The sequence below is a fragment of the Cyprinus carpio genome, chromosome B15, assembly GCF_018340385.1.
Source record: "Cyprinus carpio isolate SPL01 chromosome B15, ASM1834038v1, whole genome shotgun sequence".
NCBI lineage: Eukaryota > Metazoa > Chordata > Actinopteri > Cypriniformes > Cyprinidae > Cyprinus > Cyprinus carpio.
This window is the reverse complement of record NC_056611.1, coordinates 27489616-27509751: the sequence shown is the minus strand read 5'-3', so window position 1 is coordinate 27509751 and position 20136 is coordinate 27489616. Positions and strand designations below refer to the sequence as shown.

The following is a 20136-nucleotide window of genomic DNA, read 5'->3' as shown; positions in this document are numbered from 1 at the left end:
TCACAGTAAGAGCAGCAGACACGAACAGATGGCACACACACACACACACACAGACACACACTGTTGACACAATCAGTCTCCGTTCATAAAGAGAACACTAGCCTTCACTTCCTGTCAAAGATCATTGAACAGAGATCATTTTCAAAGCATGAAACGACTCATGAAACTAAACATTCGATTAAACTAATGATCTCTGTTTGTTGAGGACCCATAATGTCCTAGAAACATCACAGAGAGCTCAAAAAAAAATAAAAAAAAAATAAAATAAATGTTAATTCACTTTGAGCTGATTAACCATATACAGTGAAAATGTGTATTTTTACATTTTAAATTTATAAGTAACACTAATAAATTACATATAATACTGGTGTAAAATAGATCTTCCTGTAAAAGATCATTGAACAAAGATCATTTTCAAAGCATGAAATTACTCTCAACTAAACACCTGATTAAATAAATATTTACAAAATGATATTTGAACTAATAAATTAATATTTTATAGTCCTTTAGCTCAGAAAAAGCAAAATTAAAAAACTCAAAGCAGAGATAAAATATATGCAACTTCATGGGGAAAAAACAATAAAATAAAATAAAAATGTTAAAATAATAAATAAAATATATAAAAGTAATTTTAGCAGAAAATAATCTAAATAGGTCACCATTCAAAAATTATTAATTGTTACCTTTAGGTTGAGATAACCTATACAGTGAAATATTATATTAAACAAGAAGAAATTACTTATGTTATAAAATATTATAAAATATTAATTTTATAACCGTAACAATTTTGATTTAAAAATCTTAAATATATTCTATTAAAATATCTACATATACTTTCATGATAAACTGTAAGCTTAAAAATAATATTACCAAAATGACATTCCATATCACATGAAACATTCCACCATAGTTTTACGTTCTGAAATTCTTTAAGAGAACTAAAAAGACACAAATGAAAGTTTAATTTAAGTCATAAAAAATGAATTTAATAGGCATAGCTCAGGTCATTTTGTTTTGCAAGAATTTAATGAGAAATGCTTGAACTCATATTAAGATCTATACATTATGATTGCATACTCTGGTATCTTGACAAATCCAAACAGTTTGTGAGTTGAGATTCTACAGACAAATAGAGTCTTTTTCTTCAAAAAAAAAGCAGAAAAGCAGAAGCGTCAAATAAAAGTCATTTAATCTCACTGCTGTCTAGGAGAGATGATAGAGATCTCATTAGCGATTTCCTAAAGAAACAGACACAGTCTAAACACAATCTAATTCATAAACCACACACACACCTCCACCTCAAAGTGCAGCACTCGCTCGGCTGGAATGTGGATAAATATTACAGCAGAAAATCGAACATCTGAACGTCAAATGCTGAGCTGCCCTTTTTAACCCAAGCAGAAATCCATCAGATTTCAGAGAGTGTGTATTAGTGGAAGAGCGAGGTAACAGTTGTGTTACCTGAGAGAGTGTTGACATGGATGTGTTGTAGTGTGTTTCTCTGTAATTACAGCAGACACACTGGAGCTGAAGAGAGATGCTATCAGCACTGTCTCTCTCTCTCTCTGGCTGCACTTTAGTCGTCTGGACTTTATTGTTACGATAGGTGAAGGAATGTGTGGCTCTTCATTCATTCTTCTGGATTTAAGGGGACAGTTCACCTAAAAATTACACTTCTGTTATCATTTATTCACTCTCATATTTGTTCCAGACCCATATGACTAACTTTCGTCTGTAGAGCACAAAATGAGATGTTTTGAAGAATGTTCAGGTTGCTCGTCAATACAAACTAGTGAATGATCAAGCTTAAAAAAAGACAGTAAAAAGCACCTAAAAGAAGTAACTATGACTATATGCATCTGTCTAATGTCATATGATGAGGAACAGACTAAAATGTAATGTCTTATTCACTGAAAACATTTCTGTAACTGTCCACATTTGTGTAAAAATATCTCCTTTTGTGTTCCACAGAAGAAACAGAAGTCGTTCGGGTTTGGAACGACATGAGGGTGAGTAAATAATGACACATTATTTATTTTTAGTTTAACCAGTTCTGTATTGACTGACTCATATGCTGAATGCTGTTGAAACATGTGAAACGTCTAGAATATTGACACAAAACTTATCGTATGCTCCTCCGTGACACATTTTTGTAACGTTCTGTTTATTATTGGATGGCACCAAATACATTTACATTTAGTCATTTAGCAGACGCTTGTATCCAAAGCGACTTACAAATGAGGACAATGGTAGCAATCAAAATCAACAAAAGAGCAATGATATGCAAGTGCTATAACAAGTACACATAGCAAGGTTTTTTTTATTATTATAAAATAAAAAGAAAATGGACAGAATAGAAAAAGAACAGAGCAAGCTATATTAAATCAAATAAAATTAAAAAACTAAATAAAAAAAAGTAAATAAAAAAATTGACAGAAAAAAAAAATATATATATATATATAATTTTTATAATATATTTAATAAAATAAAATAATGTGACTACTGAAGAATGGCTACACTGAAAAAAGTTGGTGTGCACTGCAAACAGTTTTCTCTGAGAAATTACTAGTAAATTTCACAATTAATTACAAATGAACAGCAAGTAACACTGAAATAAAAGTGAAATTTTAAAGCATTGACTATTAATATTTTCATGTAAAATGTACTCCGGTTATCTTTCTTTTATTTACATATACAAAAAATAATTTTTACAGTGCATATTGGAGCTGAAAGCACAACCTGCAAGTAAATATGAATCTAATTTCACATGCAAAGAGGTGAGCCAATCACAACAGGGCTCATTTGCATATAGAAGGTACAGTAGCAAAATCCTCTTTAACTCGAACGCTCAGAGATAAAATGTAAAATGATCCTGAAAAAACGTTTCTGGCATAATAAGTTGACTTCAGGGGGAGAAAATAAAATGCTGTAGGAGTGTAAAATATGGGCTTTTTATAATATAAATGTCCTAAAAGCTGCCCCGCTGCTCGTGTATAAGAGACAGATGCTGTTATCAGCCCGTTACATTATGTTAAGTATTTGCACTAAATCAAGTGGAGTATCCAGCAGCATCGAATGATAAAAATCCCCCACCGCGCCACGCCGTCTGAAAAATGTCCCGTGGTGATATCATCTGAAATCCATCTCTTAAAACGCATTTCCCCCTCAGCTCTACGCTCCTACTATCATTTCCATGATTTAACTGCATACTACATCAAAATCCTATGAGCACTTTTGGTTTGTGAGGAATCCAGCACTGATATGTGTGAGCAGATGGCACATACATGTCCCTCTCCACAGGAAACACACAGTATATTAATGGAGAATCTGTCCACAATAATCAAATAAACACTCCCTACCCTTAAACCAATCTAATGACATTAAAAAAAGACAATTAGAAAGGATTACATCATAATCACATAACCCCTCCTTTGCTTTAAGCCTATTGGCTGGCTTGAGTGATTGACAGGTAGAAGGGACTCCATCAGCCAATGACTTGCACTGGATCGCACACATGTTGTTTATCAGCACTATGTGGGTTCTGGAAGCATTCTTCCATGTTTTTCCATGAGGATTCAAAGAATTCAACTAAATGAACCAGCTCAGAATGAATCACAATATTACAAAATTTGATAAAAAGCATTAAAAGACCAGATGAAAGATTGTGCCAAATGTTCACACAAGGATTAAAATCTGAAATCAACTACGTTATGTGATGTAACCAACAGTCCTAACAGCTTTATAAATCTACAGTACGAAATAATGATTAAATAAAATGTGAAATATATATATATATGTGTGTGTGTGTGTGTGTGTGTGTGTGTGTGTGTGTGTGTGTGTTCAGGAGTTGTGGGTCTTGTCTAGTCAAGTCAAGTCACATTTGTTTAAATAGCACTTTATACAATACAGACAGTTTCAAAGCAGATTCACAATAATAATCAGGAAAATATCGGTGTTCGTGCTGTAAACATTCATCAGTTATAAAACAAACTCAATTTCAGCTGTAAAGCAGCTCTACAGAAGATGTCAGTTCAGTGTTGATTCAATAACAGCGTCAATGTTACTGAGTTCATCAATTACGAAACAAAACGTCTAGCCTCATGCATCCCAAACCTTTGACTATCGACAACAAATCTGGCACACATTACAACTGATTCTGGCCAAGAATCGCCTACTTAGACAACAAGAGACCATCTGACTGACATAAAAAATAACTGACCACAGTTAAAACTCACATAAATCTGAAACGGCATGTTCTGTCAATATTTAATAACCCTAATGTCATTACAAACCTAGCTGACTTTCTTTTTACTTTGAAACACAAAAGATGGAAAATGTATCAAAAATGTAGTTTAACTTAAGTTTAGGTGCTGCTTTCAACTTTGAAGTATAATCAGATTAGTCATTATAATGCATTTTTTTTAATTGTGTCTAATTGAATCCCTTATCTATATAAAATATAGTTGAAACTGATAAAATTATTTTGATAAGTTAAAGTATTATGAAATAAAATATGTTGTCATGACTTATTGATTACTCTATATATTTTTTTCTTTGGTGTTCCACAGGTTTGGAACAACAAAGTAATTCTAAAATTTGAATTTTAGGTGAACAATCCCTTTAAAATGTATGAAAATTCTTCATCTGATGCCATAAACTTTACAAAGTTGTTCAAACGAACAGCTACATGTTCCTTAAAAGACCTCAATGTTCAGAGGAGAGTGTTACATTAAAAAAAGTAACTAATTAATTTCCAAAAAGGAAGACATCAAGGGCCTATATACGAATGAAGACAAGCTAGAATGCAACTACAATGCAATTAAAACAAAAATGCACAGTGGCAAAAAACATGAAGTCTTCGAAAAAGACAAGAATTGGGATCCTGCGCTAAAAAAAAAAAAAATATTGATAAAACACTTACCTTTTTTTCACATTCAAAAAAGAAACAGCAAGTAAAACACTGAACTAAACACTAAGCTGACATACTGAAATGCTATTTTTTTGTAAAATGTTTTAATAATCTTTGTTTTATTTACACTTTTTTTCACAGTGTGAAAAATGCATCGGTATCATGATTATGTCTTTATTTATCTTAATTTAACTGTATATGCAAATGAGATGAATGGGAAGACGCCATAGAAGGAAAAGCTCATAATCCATTACTGGCTATTTTTTAGCATGTCTAAGACTGTACAACGAGACAAAAGGTGCATGACAAGCATCTGAAGGAGAAATGGCAGATGGTGAAAAAGGCAAAAGTAATGAAGTAAGAAAACTGAGAAATAGAAATGCAGAATAAAATCAGGAGACACCCACACACCATCGCTCTCGTCTCTTCTTCTCTTGAATTAAAGGGATGATTATTTAACAGCGGTGGAAAAGCCTTTCTTTCATCAGAGCAGAAAAGTGACTCTCTCTCCGCTTTGATTAATTTCATCCGGATTTCCGTACAAAAGTGACCTCGTTCATTTTATCTGACCAATGAACAGCAGTTAAAAGGTGTAAAATAGAGAGATGGAGAGCGAGACTGGGCAGATTTCCAGTCCGTTCTGAATGGGTGTAAGTCAGGTTAAAGCTACAGGAGACGGCTGTATTTTCAATAAAGCCGAGAGGTTTCCTCACAGCCAAATGAAACCGGCGCAGACTCAAACAAGCATCCTGAATGCCTGACAATTTGATCTGCACATGTTATTTTGATTCGGTGTGACATTTAGACATCATGGTTAATTGCTGTGGCGAATACACAGAAGACGCGTCCCTATGTGTGTGTGAATCCATTAGATGATATTGAAAGGAAAAGTTCAGGAAAGAATAAACAGTCTGTCATAATTTACTCACCCTCATGTCTTTCCACACATGTATGACCTTCTTTCTCTGGTGGAGAAGTTTCACACTGTTCCTTTTTCATGCAATCAAAATGAATGAGGACGGACCAAAAAAAAAAGCACCATAAAATTACTACTTATGACTGCTGCACTGCATTCCAAACCATTGCTTAGCATCTTTAAAACTTCTAGCCTATATATAAGTGGAGACAATAGGGTAAAACATAACTAATATATATCACCATACCTCCCCAGTTGATTACATTAAAAATTGCCAAAAAATTTTGCATTACAAGTTTCCTGAAATGTTGTTTAAATATGCAAATGAGGCACTATCTAATGAAAGATGCACTGGTTTGCAAGGATTTCTACAACCATTTCAACCAAGCATTTGTTTTTGTTTTTTACAATCTTTAGATTTCTATAACAAAAAAAAAAAAAATTGTTGACATTAAAGTCAGAGGTTTTTACAGAGGAGATTTTGTATTTCTCATTTATTATACTGTGAACAGAAAGGAAAAAAAAAAAAATTATATATATATATATATATATATATATATATATATATATATATATAGCCATTTTTAAAGGTATAAAGCTTTGCAAAAAATTAGGTTAATTATATATGAACAAATCCTTCAGTATAGATATGGATAGGAATAAAGAGTTTAGTAAAATTAAATGCTTCATAAGATGAAAAATTCATCCCAACCCATTATAAAAACAAAATTCTCTGTTAAAAGTACTTTTAAAGGGGTCATCGGATGCAAAATTCACTTTTACATGTTGTTTGAACTGAAATGTGTGTTGGCAGTGTGTGCACACAAGCATCCTAATGATAATAATCCACCCATTTTTTATTTTTTTTAATCCCAGTAAATCATAAGTGTCTCAGATCAAGCTGTTCACAGATTTTAGGCAGTGTGACGTAGTTCTGCACAGGCCCCTCCAGCTTCTCCAAAAGAAGAAGTGAGTATAAGTTATTTTTTAAATCGCCTTTCCTAATACTGTGCTATTGAGTAAGTTCCATGACGAATGCGGCTAAAATTTACAGTCTCATGAGAACAGCTCATCACTCCATGGAAGAGAGGGGAGGGGTCAGAAGAGCTCATTAACATTTAAAGGGACAGGCACCAAAACGGGTCTCTGTGAACAGTGCTGTTTTTGACAAGGGTAAAAGGGTGTTGTTTTACACTACCATAGAGAAATTTTAACCAAAGTATGATACAGAATTTTCATTAAGACCCTAAAGAATCATATAAACTTGTGGAAAATGGGCATCCGATGACACTTTTAAAGATATGGATTGTAATTGAACTTGAAAGTGCATTTTAGATGTTTTCTTTGTAGTAGTCTGAAAAAAAAAAGTTTATGAAAAGCCAAAAACCTCAAAATCTCAGATGCATGGAAAAAAAAAAGCATTTTTGCCTGTAGTGACTCATAAATGACCTCTGTTATAGAGGTTTGCATGACCTACAACAGAACCCAAAAATAAGTCGCATTTTAGCACTTCAGGTTCCACTGTACTGAAGTCAAATGGTTTTTGAATGGGTTTTTGGTCTCATTTCTTCTCTGTGATGCATTCAGACACTGAGTCTGGCCATCGTCTCTCTAAACATTTGTTTTAAATGATTTTCTGTCCTCTTACGTTCTTGAATAACTAGCCGCCTCCCGTAAAGTGCTGACGACAAGAGCCGAGTGCAAAGACTCCATCCTGTTCAATACACAAGATTGTACTCAATCGACATGACATTTCAATCTAATTTAAATAACCTCAGGCGGAGCTTCACAGCAACTCGTGAAAAGTCCCAAACACTTTCCTTTCATTTCTTTTATGGACGGAAAAATTCTGATGACCATGCTATTACTAAAAATGACATGCGGGAAAATAATCTAGAAAACACACGCCTGAAGACCAACATAAAAACAAAATTGATCCTGTTTGCTTTCTTAAAATAAGTTTCTGGTTCTCTGTTTTCATTATTAACACTACTATATAACATACTTTTGTCATCTATTATGAAAAATATGAATAACTACACTGTAAAAAAAGATTTTTCAGAGTTGTAAAGATTTTTCAGAGAAAGTTTTACAAGAAAATACTGTTTCAGTCTTTAATGTCTTTATATTTTTCACATTTAATTTAAAGTGTTACTTGCCTTTTTTTAAAACTTTATCAATTTCTGAGTAAAAATTTGTTCAAAGTAAATAATCCTACCTTGAAAAAGGTTTGATGTAGAAACAATTGTTTCATGATTAAAGAACCTACAAGCAACACACTGAATTAAATGTAAAATTTTGAAGTACAAAGACTACAATTTTCTTGTATTTTCTTGTAAAATGTACTCCAGTAATCTGTTTTATTTTCTTCAAAATTCATATTTTGAGTATATATTAATGTGTATGTGTGTGTGTGTGTGTATATACACACACACACACACACACACACACACACACACACTACAATTGAAAATTTTGGGATCAGTAAGATTTTTAATGTTAAAGGCTGCATTTATTTGATCAAAAATACATTAAAAACCTTAATGCTGTGAAATATTATTACAATTTAAAATAGCTGTTTTGTCTGTGAATATACTGTAAAATATATATTATTCCTGAGATGCAAAGCTGAATTTTCAGCATCATTACTCCAGTCTTCGGTGTCACATGATCTTCAGAAATCATTCTAATATGCTGAATGTTTTTACTGAATATCCATTTTATCTTCCTAATAAAAATGTTATGAAGTGAAATTGTTCACAAATGTTGTTTTATGTTGGCTTGACAGAGACGAATATGTGAAGTCATCATGCTGCACGATCAATCTTTTCTTTGAGCAGGTTTTCAGCATTTAAATCCAACTTTTTAGAAAAAGTCTTTGCATTTTTCTGATACAAAATCTCTAAAAGCATGTGTAGCCATTTAACACCAGCCTCAGAAGATTACTCATGGCTGAAATTAGAGTTGGCTTGAGAACGGATGAGTCTGGCCCCGACGGCGGGTGGATCATGAAGCCACTGGCCGGCCAGAGAGATCAGAATAGATGTTTGTGTAAATGTCAGAGTGCATCAGCAGTGTTAGGATGACAGTAAACGGCCCGCAGCGGATCAGGGTGTGAGATGCCATATTCACAAACACATTTTCTCAATCCCATGAGGCTTTGAGATGATCAGTGATTCCTTTTGGAATTTCAAAGGAATAAACTGCGACTAAAAGGGTCTGTGCCGTTGTGCAACGAATGTCCCTGCCCATATTGTGAGGGATTCATCAGTGCACATTTTTCCAATTCAAAAAATTGCTTTTATGAAAATGTAATAAATTTCACTGCCTCTGAAACTAATTTTCGATCTGCTGATATAATCAAGGCAGGTATCTGTATCTTATGCATTAGATGGAAAGTTCAGACTATAGCCAGATGAAACCCACAACATCATGTGCAAAACACCACAGACTGAGGACTCCAGCTGTCACCTGTCTGTTTATGAAACAGGAAGTGTCTGCTGCATGGAAAACAAAGACGCATTTACATCAGACAGGCTGTAATACTTAAAAAATTCCACCCCCGTTGGCAGAAATGGAAACAGTGAAAATAACATGGTAACAGATCCATGACCCTCTGGAAGTGCATTTCAATGTCTCCACTGCCTTATATGGAAGGGAATCATACAACCTCTGATATAAAGTCTAGTTACAGATTCACAAACCTGAAAGGTGAAGAGTGTAATTTCAGCGCCACATGCATGACTTTGCTAAAATAATGACTGTTTTTAAACAAGTCTCCTATACTGTCATTGGGCAGATAAACAGATAGCCCCGCCCCTAACTCTCACTATTGGTCCATTGGTTGAGTCAACTGCTGTTTTGGGCTGGTCGTGATGTTTATAAAAACATACTGAAACCATATTATACCACAGAGTTACACTTTTGGGGAATTAACTTACAAATGGCTTTGTCATAATTTTGCAACAAATTAAACTGATGAGACACATCACCTATAAATATCTATATAAAAAAAAAGTCATGTTTTACCCTAAAGTCAAAAGAAAAAAAGATATACAGTATGTTAATATAAGTTATATTTTGCATAAAACAAAGCTTTTTTTAATTAATACAAAAAAAATATCATCATAACAAAACATTAATAACAACAATGATTTAAAAAAATTATAAAAAATAAAGTATTATACATTTTTTAAATAAAAAATAAACTAATAAAATAAATAAAAATTAATTAATTATTAATTATTATTTATTATTTATTAATAAATACATAATAATATATATTTAATAATTTAACATATGGATAATTGTTTAAATCTATTATTATTATATTTTAGAATTTTCATTATTGTAATGTAAATACCTGGGGGGTTTTGCATTATGATTAGGGAGAAATTTTGCAATGCACAGCAAAATATATATATATAATAATAATCTTAAATATAGGCTTAATTTTCTTAAATTTAATTTTTCATCAAGATATCAGTTCTTATTTGTTTTCTTTTGATTTTGGGGTGAAATGTGACCCTGACATGTTTTTGTAAGATTCAGCCTCTAAGAGGCGGACTGAATTCAATCCAACTGGCATCACAGACACAAAAAACTAAATTAGCCAGTGCACGTAAATGAGACAGGACTGTAAGTTTTTGAGTGGCACTGTGTCCTTTCGTGCTTCGGCCGGAGTCTGTTATGACACACTGTGTGTGCCGTTGAGAAAAGGTTGTGAGATTGTGTGTTTGTAAAGGTTCCTGTGGCTTATTAAGGGCCCATTCTGTGCCTCGTTAAGCCAGCTGTGTTCCGCGCTCATCAGCGCTACCGGCTGATAGAAATGACACAAACCCAGCTCGCATCAAAACCCCGCTTTTATTCATGCCTGTCTCTCGCTCACTCCGTCCACCCACGCAGCTCAGAGTTTACAATCCAAATGAAAAGGACCGAGAGTGAAAGAAGGTAGAGAGGTTGCCATGGAGAATATACCAGTTTGTCATTAATAATCATTCAAAATATTCTCATTCACCCTGAAGTTTGAGAAACAAAGAGACACGTCTCTCCAACAGGACCTGCGATATCCAGTGCATAAACAAGTGCTTGCAGGTGTGTCATAGTGTCTCCCAAATGCAGGCAAGCAGGTGAAACGATCAAAAGAAAAGAATCCGATCGAGACAAGACGAGAGAGCAGCCCAGTGTCACGACGAAACCCTCGCAGTAGCTCTTGCTCTTCAAAACTAGAACCAAAACATCTCAACGTGACAGCTTTACTAACCTCGCTTTAGATGATTCCATAACACCTCGCTTATCTCCAGATGTGACTTGCTCACCAGTGGATCCTCTGCAGTGAATGGGTGCCATCAGAATTAGAATTCAAACAGCTGACAAAAAACATCACAATACTCCACAAGTAATCCACACCACTCCAGTCCATCTGTTAACATCTTGTGAAGTGAAAAGCTGATTGTTTGTAAGAAACAAATCCATCATTAAGGCATTTTAATGTTAAACAATTGCTTCTGGCCAAAACATGAGCCCATAATCTACAATAACACTTTCTCCAGTGAAAAAGTCCAACTCCTGTCATCTGTCACATCAAAACCCACAGACATATTTGTTTTGGACTGTTTTTGCTTGTAAACAGTGCTTGATCAGTGCAGAATTCTCTCCTGATTCAGGCAAGATGACTTTTTACTGGAGAAAGAATTAGTATGGACAGAGGAAATATTTTAGCTGGAAGCAATGCTTTTAAGTTAAAAATGTCTAAATGATGGACTTGTTCTACAAACACACAGCTTTTGGCTTCACAAGACGTTAACTGATGGACTGGAGTGGTGTGGATTACTATTATTATGATGTTTTTATCAGCTGTTTGGACTCTCATTCTCACGGCACCCATTCACTGCAGAGGATCCATTGCTGAGACACTGTTGCAATGCTACATTTCTCCAAATCTTAACATGTTACTTTTCTACATCTTGGATGGCCCGAAGGTAAGTACATTTTTAGCAAATGCTCAGTTTTGGGTGAACTTTTCCTTTAAGATGTTTCTGTGTCACCACCAGATGCTTGGTAAAGATGCAATGGTTGGCGAAAGATAAAATATGCTGCTGTCTAATCTCCTCACTACCTAATATTTGGGTAAAAGCGAGAAGGTAGATATTAATAAATATTTCATAATGAGCGCATGAGCGCATCTTAATATTAATGCTACAACCACACACAAATAAGATGATACATTATATCCATGATTGTGACTAAATGAAGACAGAATTCTCATTTTGGGGTAAACTATCCCTTTAAGAACAAAAGTTCCATTTAGAACCATGACATCATTGGAGAACATTTCCAAATTCCACTAAGAACACTATCATTGTAAGACTAAGCATGTGTGATGAGCTCCTCAGCTCTCCTCAAACTGAACTGATTCTATTTCTCTTTCTGCTTGTGTCTAATATTCATCTCCTAATCGTGCTATTTGGCTTTCTCTCCATTACGGCCGTCTCTCACTCATCTGCCCCTCTCCTCTCCATCTCTTACACTCTTCCAGTGCTCGGCTCATGCCACTTTTTTCTGCTTTTAAATTCCACCCAATCTAGTTAAACTAATCTCTATTCCATCCTTCAGTCACTCTCTCCACAGCTGCTTATTCCTGAGAGGAGACGAGAGAGACGGTACGAGATGCGCAGACAGAGAGAGAGAGACGGATGCGAGCGTGGGAAGAGAGCTGAAGTTCTTGAGATCTTAAGTGAAGGTTACACTCCACCAGATTCTGACACACACACACAATTACAAACACATTCTGTACTGAATGCTGATTAGGCTTCATTTACCATGACTACTGTGTGTGCTTTCCCAGCATGCTTTAGCCATAACATATCCCTCAGTGTCCGATGTCAGTGATGCCAAACAAATCAAAATGTGTCAGATTTGAACGTGTCATTGAATCAAATTATAGTCAATGATAAAAGAGCAAATGGGAACAGCAGATGAACACAAAACAGCAGAACAACAGAGAGTTAACAACATGAAGTAAAGAGGTTAAACTTTATCATTCAGTTAAACTGTGCTTGTGTGTTTTAAACACTTCACCTACCTTATGTGTTCTTATTCCGCACATGTATTAAATGAAAATCAGTACATTATATTATACTAGTCCATTTCACACTTTCAAGAGCCTTAAAAAACTAAATGATGCTTTTTGCCCTCATAAGCATGACAAAATTGAAATGTAAAATTATAATAACCTTGTAGTGGAGATATATATGCTTACATGATTTACAAACCTATCAACAGACTTTTTTTTAATATTTTTCTTTTGCTCTGTAAAGATGTCCACACACATACTTCACAAACATTTTAACACACAATTCCCATCTGACACTAAAAGAGGCCACACTGACAGAATACATGTGACTCTTCTGAAACAGACACCATGAACATCACGCCTCAATGCTGTCGCGCGCGCGCGCGCGCGTGTGTGTGTGTGTGTGTGTGTGTGTGTGTGTGTGTGTGTGTGTGTGTGTGTGTGTGTGTGTGTGTGTGAACAGCACCGCACTGATACAGAATCTAAAGCAGCATGGCAAAACAAATCATATCTTAGCTATGAGTTTGCAGTATGAATTGAATGTTAACATCACTACTGTGATAAAACAGACCACCACTGCATGCCATTTCACCATACATGGAAAACAAACAGCTTGAGCAGTGCAGTCAGATTCATAAATGAAGGACTCTCTGAGAGGTTAATTAAAAGAATCAGATCATAAAAGAATCACAAGCTGAATCAGTCTAATGAATTTCTTGCAGGAAGAAAAAATAGATTCCTGTAATAAACTGGCTAAAAATAATCATAAGTTGATTTAGTATAATGAATTACTTGCTTAATACAATTTACAAATAAGTGACTCTGATGATCCAATTCCTGTATTAATTTAGTCAAAAGGAATCACAACTTGAATCAGGCAAATGGACTACTTCTGTAGCTGAATCCAGTTTTGAAACAAATAACTCTTACGATTCGATTCCTGTAACAAATTGGTCAAAAAGAATCATAAGGTACATCATTCTAATGAATCACAAGTGGAATCAGCTAATGAATAATGAATCAAACAATTAAATGAATCACAATTAAATGAATTTTATGATTCAGTTTCTGTAATGAATTGGTCAAAGAGACAAAAGTTGAATCAATCTAATGAATTACAAGCTTAATACAGTTCTCATACAAATCGCAAATGATTTGAATTCTGTCAAAAAAATCCTGTCTTTTGGTCAAAAAGACAGAATTAGTCACTGAACCCAATTCACAAACCAAAGAGTCTGATTCTTGCAATGAATCATTCAAAAAGACGTTTAAACACTCTAATGATTTGCTGAATGATTCTTTGATCAGATTCCTTTAATGAATTGGTTAAAGAAATGAATGACTCTTATAATCTAATTCTTGCAATGAATTATCAAAAAAATTAAAAAGCTGAATTAGTCTAATAAATTAATCATTGAATTCAACTCACAAGCAAAAGAATCTTATATTGGGATTCTTGTAATGAATCCGTTGAAATGACTCATAAACTTCAGCTAGATTAAATGCTAATGTAAATGAAACACTCACCCTCTGTGTGGATGGCAGATACGTAGGTCCAGTTGTATCTCTTCACTATGTCCACCATGGCTCTGGCCTGCTGGGCGTCCGATGGCACCACCCTCATGAAGTATTTGTAGAGTGATTTGTCGCTGAGGTCCATACTGGTGGCGGAATAGGCGATCTGCGGGATATTAAACAGCTGCAGCAAATTCTGCACTTGAATTGCCACGGAACTCGAACCCGGACCGATCAGCCCCACGATTGGCTTCTTGCCCTTCATGGGCGTGGCTCCGGGATCTGCACACTTGGCCCCACCCCCAGCCTCCTCGCTTTCATCGGCAGCGACGAGCGAGTCCCGTATGAACTCGATGCTTTGCTCCAGAGCGACGGCAGAATGCCAGCAAGAGTCTCGGATCTCACAGCCCAGCGTGACGTTGGGGAGGATTTTGGGGTCGGCGTTGATTCGGTCCAGTGTGTGCATCATGGCCTCCACACGCTGGATGCCGTACTGCTCCCGTACTGCCCCGCATTTGCGCTCATGCACTTTGTCGGCCGGCGGCTGGTGGTGGACGGAGAAGAGGGCACCGATTATGATGTCACCTGGAATGTGGGCCACGACGCGCCGCTCGCTGGCCTGGCCCGCCGTCGCCAGTGATGCCAGTAGCAGCATCGCAAAGAAATACAGGCTGACCATTTCGGAGTAAATTAGAGGCCGTGTCTTTGTTCTTGTTTGGGCCAAAGATGCAATCACAGTGAGGAAGTTCATTCCAGTTGCTTCGTTCCTTCTCATAACTTTCTGTATTTGATTACACAAAAAGGGGATTCTGGAGTCATGCGGCTTTGAACCGTGCTGTCATTTGTCCGAGAGCTTCTATGATGACCCTGAGCAGGATGCTGGGTCATTGCCGTGGCAACCTGGAGCTGGGGCCGGCATGAGATGAGGGGTCTCATAACCTTGAATGAGAGGAGATGGACACTGCAATGTTATTACATCCACACAAACAGACAAAACATGGGAAATGTACACTGGAAAAATTATTTTTCAAAGTTGTAAATCAGATTAAGATTATTAGAGCGCATTTAACAAGAAAATACTTTTTCAGTCTTTCTGCTTCGAAATTTCACACTTCATTCAATGTCTTTCAAATTTCACTCAAATTTCTGAGTGAAAGCTGTTTCTACATCAATTGTTTTAGTGTATATGGTTGCAAGTTCATCTGTTTCAGTGTGCCATGATGTTTTGTCTGAATATAACGTGTGTTCTGGATCTGAAAGTGCAACAAAAACGTTGCTACAAGGCTATCAACAGACATTCAAGAATAGCCAAGAAAGCTTCCAGGCCCTCGACATGAACAAAAACCACTCATATTGTCTGTCAGACCCATTCATTCCAAGTGCAGACCACATAGAGACCAAAAATGAGGTGACAATTTTTTACAATAAAAACAGGAGAGTATTTAAAGCACTGCACTGCATGGTTTTCAAAAGCAACTCATTTTGGTCTCAGAGCAATGGCATCTGTATAAATAAAGACCAGCATAAATGAATTCCCTCATTCAGCTGCATTCAAGGGCCGGTTTCATCTGCCAAACCGCAGATTGGACCCTGGGTCCTTGTTAAAATGTGGGGTCCATTAGAGAGGCGATGAAAAGCTGCCTCGCTTTCGAATAAAAGACTATGGCAAGAGCTGAATGTAAGCGAAAAGAACTAATGCATCCCACCGAACCATCTTTCTGCCTCCGGCATAAAAGAAACAATAGGAGGGGAAACAAACTGCAATCGCACAAAAACCTCGCCAATATCAGCCATTCGCATTGAAATCGTGCTGGGATTTAATGCACACTTCACTCAAGTGAATGCAAATGTCAGGCTGATATGGCAGAGAGCTCCACTCAAAGATGGAACGGGACGGATGAGAGTGAACGACCTTGCCGTTGATCACCGAGAGAACGGGAGCCTTGCGCTGTCCGCGGTGCTGAAACGCATCACACTGCAGTAGCCACAGAACTCCATGTGCTCAAATGCATCTCATAAACAACCTCCTGCATCTCCTCAGCCTTGATAAGACATTGCATATTTAACATTGCAAATATAACATTCGTACCAAGTCACACATGCAATGCATATGAAATTGCACGTGATACATTCCCAGTAAGTCACACTGGTACCCATACAACCGATATGCTCGCGGTCGGACGATAATCTGCAGAGAGCGAAACACAAAAAGAGAGCGCGCGTTCCTCATTCCAGAACATCATCGCTTCCACAGATCCAAACTCGCGCGCAGAGCGTGTGTCCGTGCACAGGTTGTCTGTGGTGATGTTCTGGTGACGGTTTCTTCTTACCTGCCCCGCGCCAAAATCAACTCACGTAACGCACGTCCCTTCCACTACACAGGCCCACCACTCGGAGATTTGGGGTCGGTATCCCGGTAAACGGAGGGGCACCAGAGAGCCACAGCTGTAGTGTCTTCTTGTCACGCACTAACACTGCCGGAGCGTGATCGGGCACACACATCCCAGCCCGCGACTCAACCCCTCCCACCAGTGAACCCCGAGACTGGCTGCATCCAACCGGCCGTGGCACCTGCAAGCGTGCGCTTCTCCTTCTCACATCTAGTGTCGATGATTTACAGTGATTCTTTTATCATTGAATGTTTAAAAATGAGACAAAAGACCATGGGGCCGTTTGCGAAACATGCTTTCCTGCTGTTGTGAATGAATGGATGAGGCTCTAACGCAGGTAATGCGTTAAGGGTGCCTGTTTGTGAGTGACAAGGTGCAAGATCGCATATGTTTTTAAAATGAGAGGGGCCCCACACCAATCCCTGCGGTACCCCACCTCAAACCAGCGGAAGACCACCACCTTGTGGCACTTCACCATTCGGGACTGAAATGCAAATCACCCCCTTTCAAAGTCTAAGGGATGATGTTTAATTAATTCAGTGGATTTAAAGCTGTAAAGATCAAATGCAGGCTAAATGAACACCAGTGTAAGGTGATGGGAAATGACTGAACTTGCTGCAAAATGTATAGCGTAATTCACTCAAAAATAAACACTCTGTCATTATTTGATCTCCTTCATACCGTTCCAAACACGAGTGACTTTCTATTTTAAGTGGAACATAAAAGAAGAAATTCTGAAGAACGTTGGGGTCACCCAAAGATTTTTCAAAACATCTTCTTTTAACAACCTTATTTTTAATTTAAGAGCCGGCCATTTGTTACTTGAATGTGCGAGGCTTCCGGTGTCATTGTTTCCAGTTATTTTACCTTTTCATAAAACGTCAAAAAGGTCTGCTATACTGCTTAATCTTATAATCTGGTATTTGTTGTTATATCATTTTAATTTATTATCATAATCATAAATGCACTTGCTTGTAGAGCAAATACTTTTACCGTCCAGTGCACGGTTAGTATATTTCTAGTTATCTTCTATAGCGGCTAAAGAATCGGAAGTCGCACATTCACAGAAAACAGCTTAGCTTTAGCATTGCAAAATGTAGTGTAAAAAAAGTCATATAAGTTTTGAAACACATGATGGTGAGTAAATCATAAACTTTTCAAATTTTAGGGTAAACTACTAAGACACTATTAATTTAAAATGTATTCAAAAATAACAACAACAACAACAACAAAATGTTTTGCTATCTATATGGATATTACTAAATAAAAAGGAAAAAGTCGATTATTTTATTTTAGTATTAATTATATACAATTTATTTCTGAAAGCAACTTAATTATGTGAGAATATAGCGACCATACTATAAAGTTAAGTTACTCACCTTATCAGCAAACTTTATTTTCTCGGTTTATTTCAAGCTAGCATGGAAGAGATCATCACTTCTATTATTAATCCACCTTTAACGTTGCAACGGCAGAATCTCAGTCACGCAACAGTGGCTTCATTTTCCCGCTCGTTTCCATGCCAACAGTTTAAAACGCAAAACGGCGCGGTTCGCCGATCGATATCTCGTGTGAAACACCTCTCGTAGCCTAACTGTGCGTCATCATATGTGCGGGCACAAGTGGATAAAACGGTGGCTCCTTTACAGGATGGGGCTTTTTAGCCAAAGTGGCCTTGGGCTTCGCGCGGGATTAACGTTCCCGCCAACAGCGCGCGGGATTAACGACCGTTAAAAGGGCAAAGCCACTCCAGCAGCTTCCTGTGATGTTTACCACAATATAGATAGCCTTCCTCGTAAATCTCTCTATATAGGCTATCTCTCTAAATTTAACATTACTCACTTAAAGTCGTAATTTATACACTCTCGTTTTCTTCCCGTACCTTACTGAGAAGACCATGACTAGGACAGTCTGGTTTAGGCGCTTCAGTCGCTATTCTTGGGAAGAGACCAACTACTGGTCTTTTCAGCCGGGCAAAAACTCAAACAAACCAGGTAATCTTCTTAATCTCAGCATTTCTCTTTAATGTCTGACTGGCGTTTAGTGAGCCGCCCACCACAAAACAGATTACAGCGGAAAATCTGCTTCCATATTCATATGCAAACATCTAAAAAAGAATAAACAATATGCTGAACATTAAGCCCACGCTAAATCCAACCAGCTTTCAAATCTTCCCCAACAAAAGCAAACACATACTGCAAGCTATAAGATGCTGTGAGGGCCGATATAACACATATTTCTTCATATATATTTGATTGGTTTCATATATATTATACATGTGTATTGTGGAGCTGTCAGAAACACTATAGCTCAGTATCAAAGTCAGAACTTTAACTGCATCTATCTATCTATCTATCTATCTATCTATCTATCTATCTATCTATCTATCTATCTATATTTATTTATTTTCCAAATAAAAATCCCATTATAGGTCTTAGGTAAACAAATGAACACAATAAAGTCAGTCTGGAATACAAAGGTTTACTAATGATTTTAGCAGAAAGGTCAAAATGTGCTCTCAGGACAAGAGTATTCTTCATAATTGTTAGATTGGGGCAGGTTGTCACATGCTTTTTAGAATACATACAATTATTAATTGCATTGACTGTCAGACAAACAATGGTTTGATTTGCTATCATTTAATGAATGATTTTAGGTTGAAATTACTGTTAAATTTCACTAAAAAGGCCATTAAACAGGCTATAATATGATATTTAAAGGAACAGTTCACCCAAAAATGACAATTTGCTGAACATTTACTCGCCCTCACGTCATACAAGATGTAGATGAGTTTGTTTCTTCATCAGATTTGTAGAAATGTAGCACTGCATCAGTGTATGGCAGTAATGGGTGCCGTCAGAATGAGAGTCCAAACAGCTGATAAAAATATCACAATAATCCACAAGTAATCCTCACCACTCCAGTCCATCAGTTAATGTCTTGAACAGTGAAAAGCTGTGTGTTTGTGAGAAATAAATCCAACATTAAGTTTTAACTTTAAACCATTGCTTCCGGCTAAAATACCAATTTAATCCATAATCCATAATAATGCTTCCCCTGTAAAAAAAAAAAAAAAAAAAAAAAAGTCCATCTCCTGTTGTCTCTCACATTGAATTCCACCGAGATATTTGTTTAGGGCTGTTTTGCACTGTTTGGGCTTTTAAACAGTGCTTGATCTGTGCAGATTTCTCTCCTGATTCAGAAAAAAACACTTTTTTTTTTTACTGGAGAAAGCATTTCCTGTTTCTTTAATGGCAACCTACTATTTGGAGCAAGTCTGTCATAAAAGCTCAGAACATGTTAAATTATCTTTTTTCCAAAACAATAAAGA

At 36.5% G+C, this 20136-nt stretch overlaps 1 protein-coding gene across 2 annotated transcripts in view; it reads right to left on the bottom strand.

The window, feature by feature from the left end:
- Nucleotides 1–16776, bottom strand: part of LOC109063968 (metabotropic glutamate receptor 5-like) — a 47680-nt gene extending 30904 nt beyond the window's left edge. Inside the window, exons 1-2 of one of the 2 annotated variants that reach the window (XM_042740183.1) lie at nt 16746–16776; nt 14428–15354 (exon numbers count right to left, since the gene is read on the bottom strand). In XM_042740183.1, the coding sequence (XP_042596117.1) occupies nt 14428–15190 (763 nt within the window). In that variant the 5' untranslated portion in view covers nt 15191–15354; nt 16746–16776. Of the gene's footprint in view, nt 1–14427; nt 15355–16504; nt 16688–16745 lie in introns of those variants that run through there. The other variant, XM_042740182.1, reaches the window with a different exon arrangement.
- Nucleotides 16777–20136: the final 3360 nt, after the last annotated feature.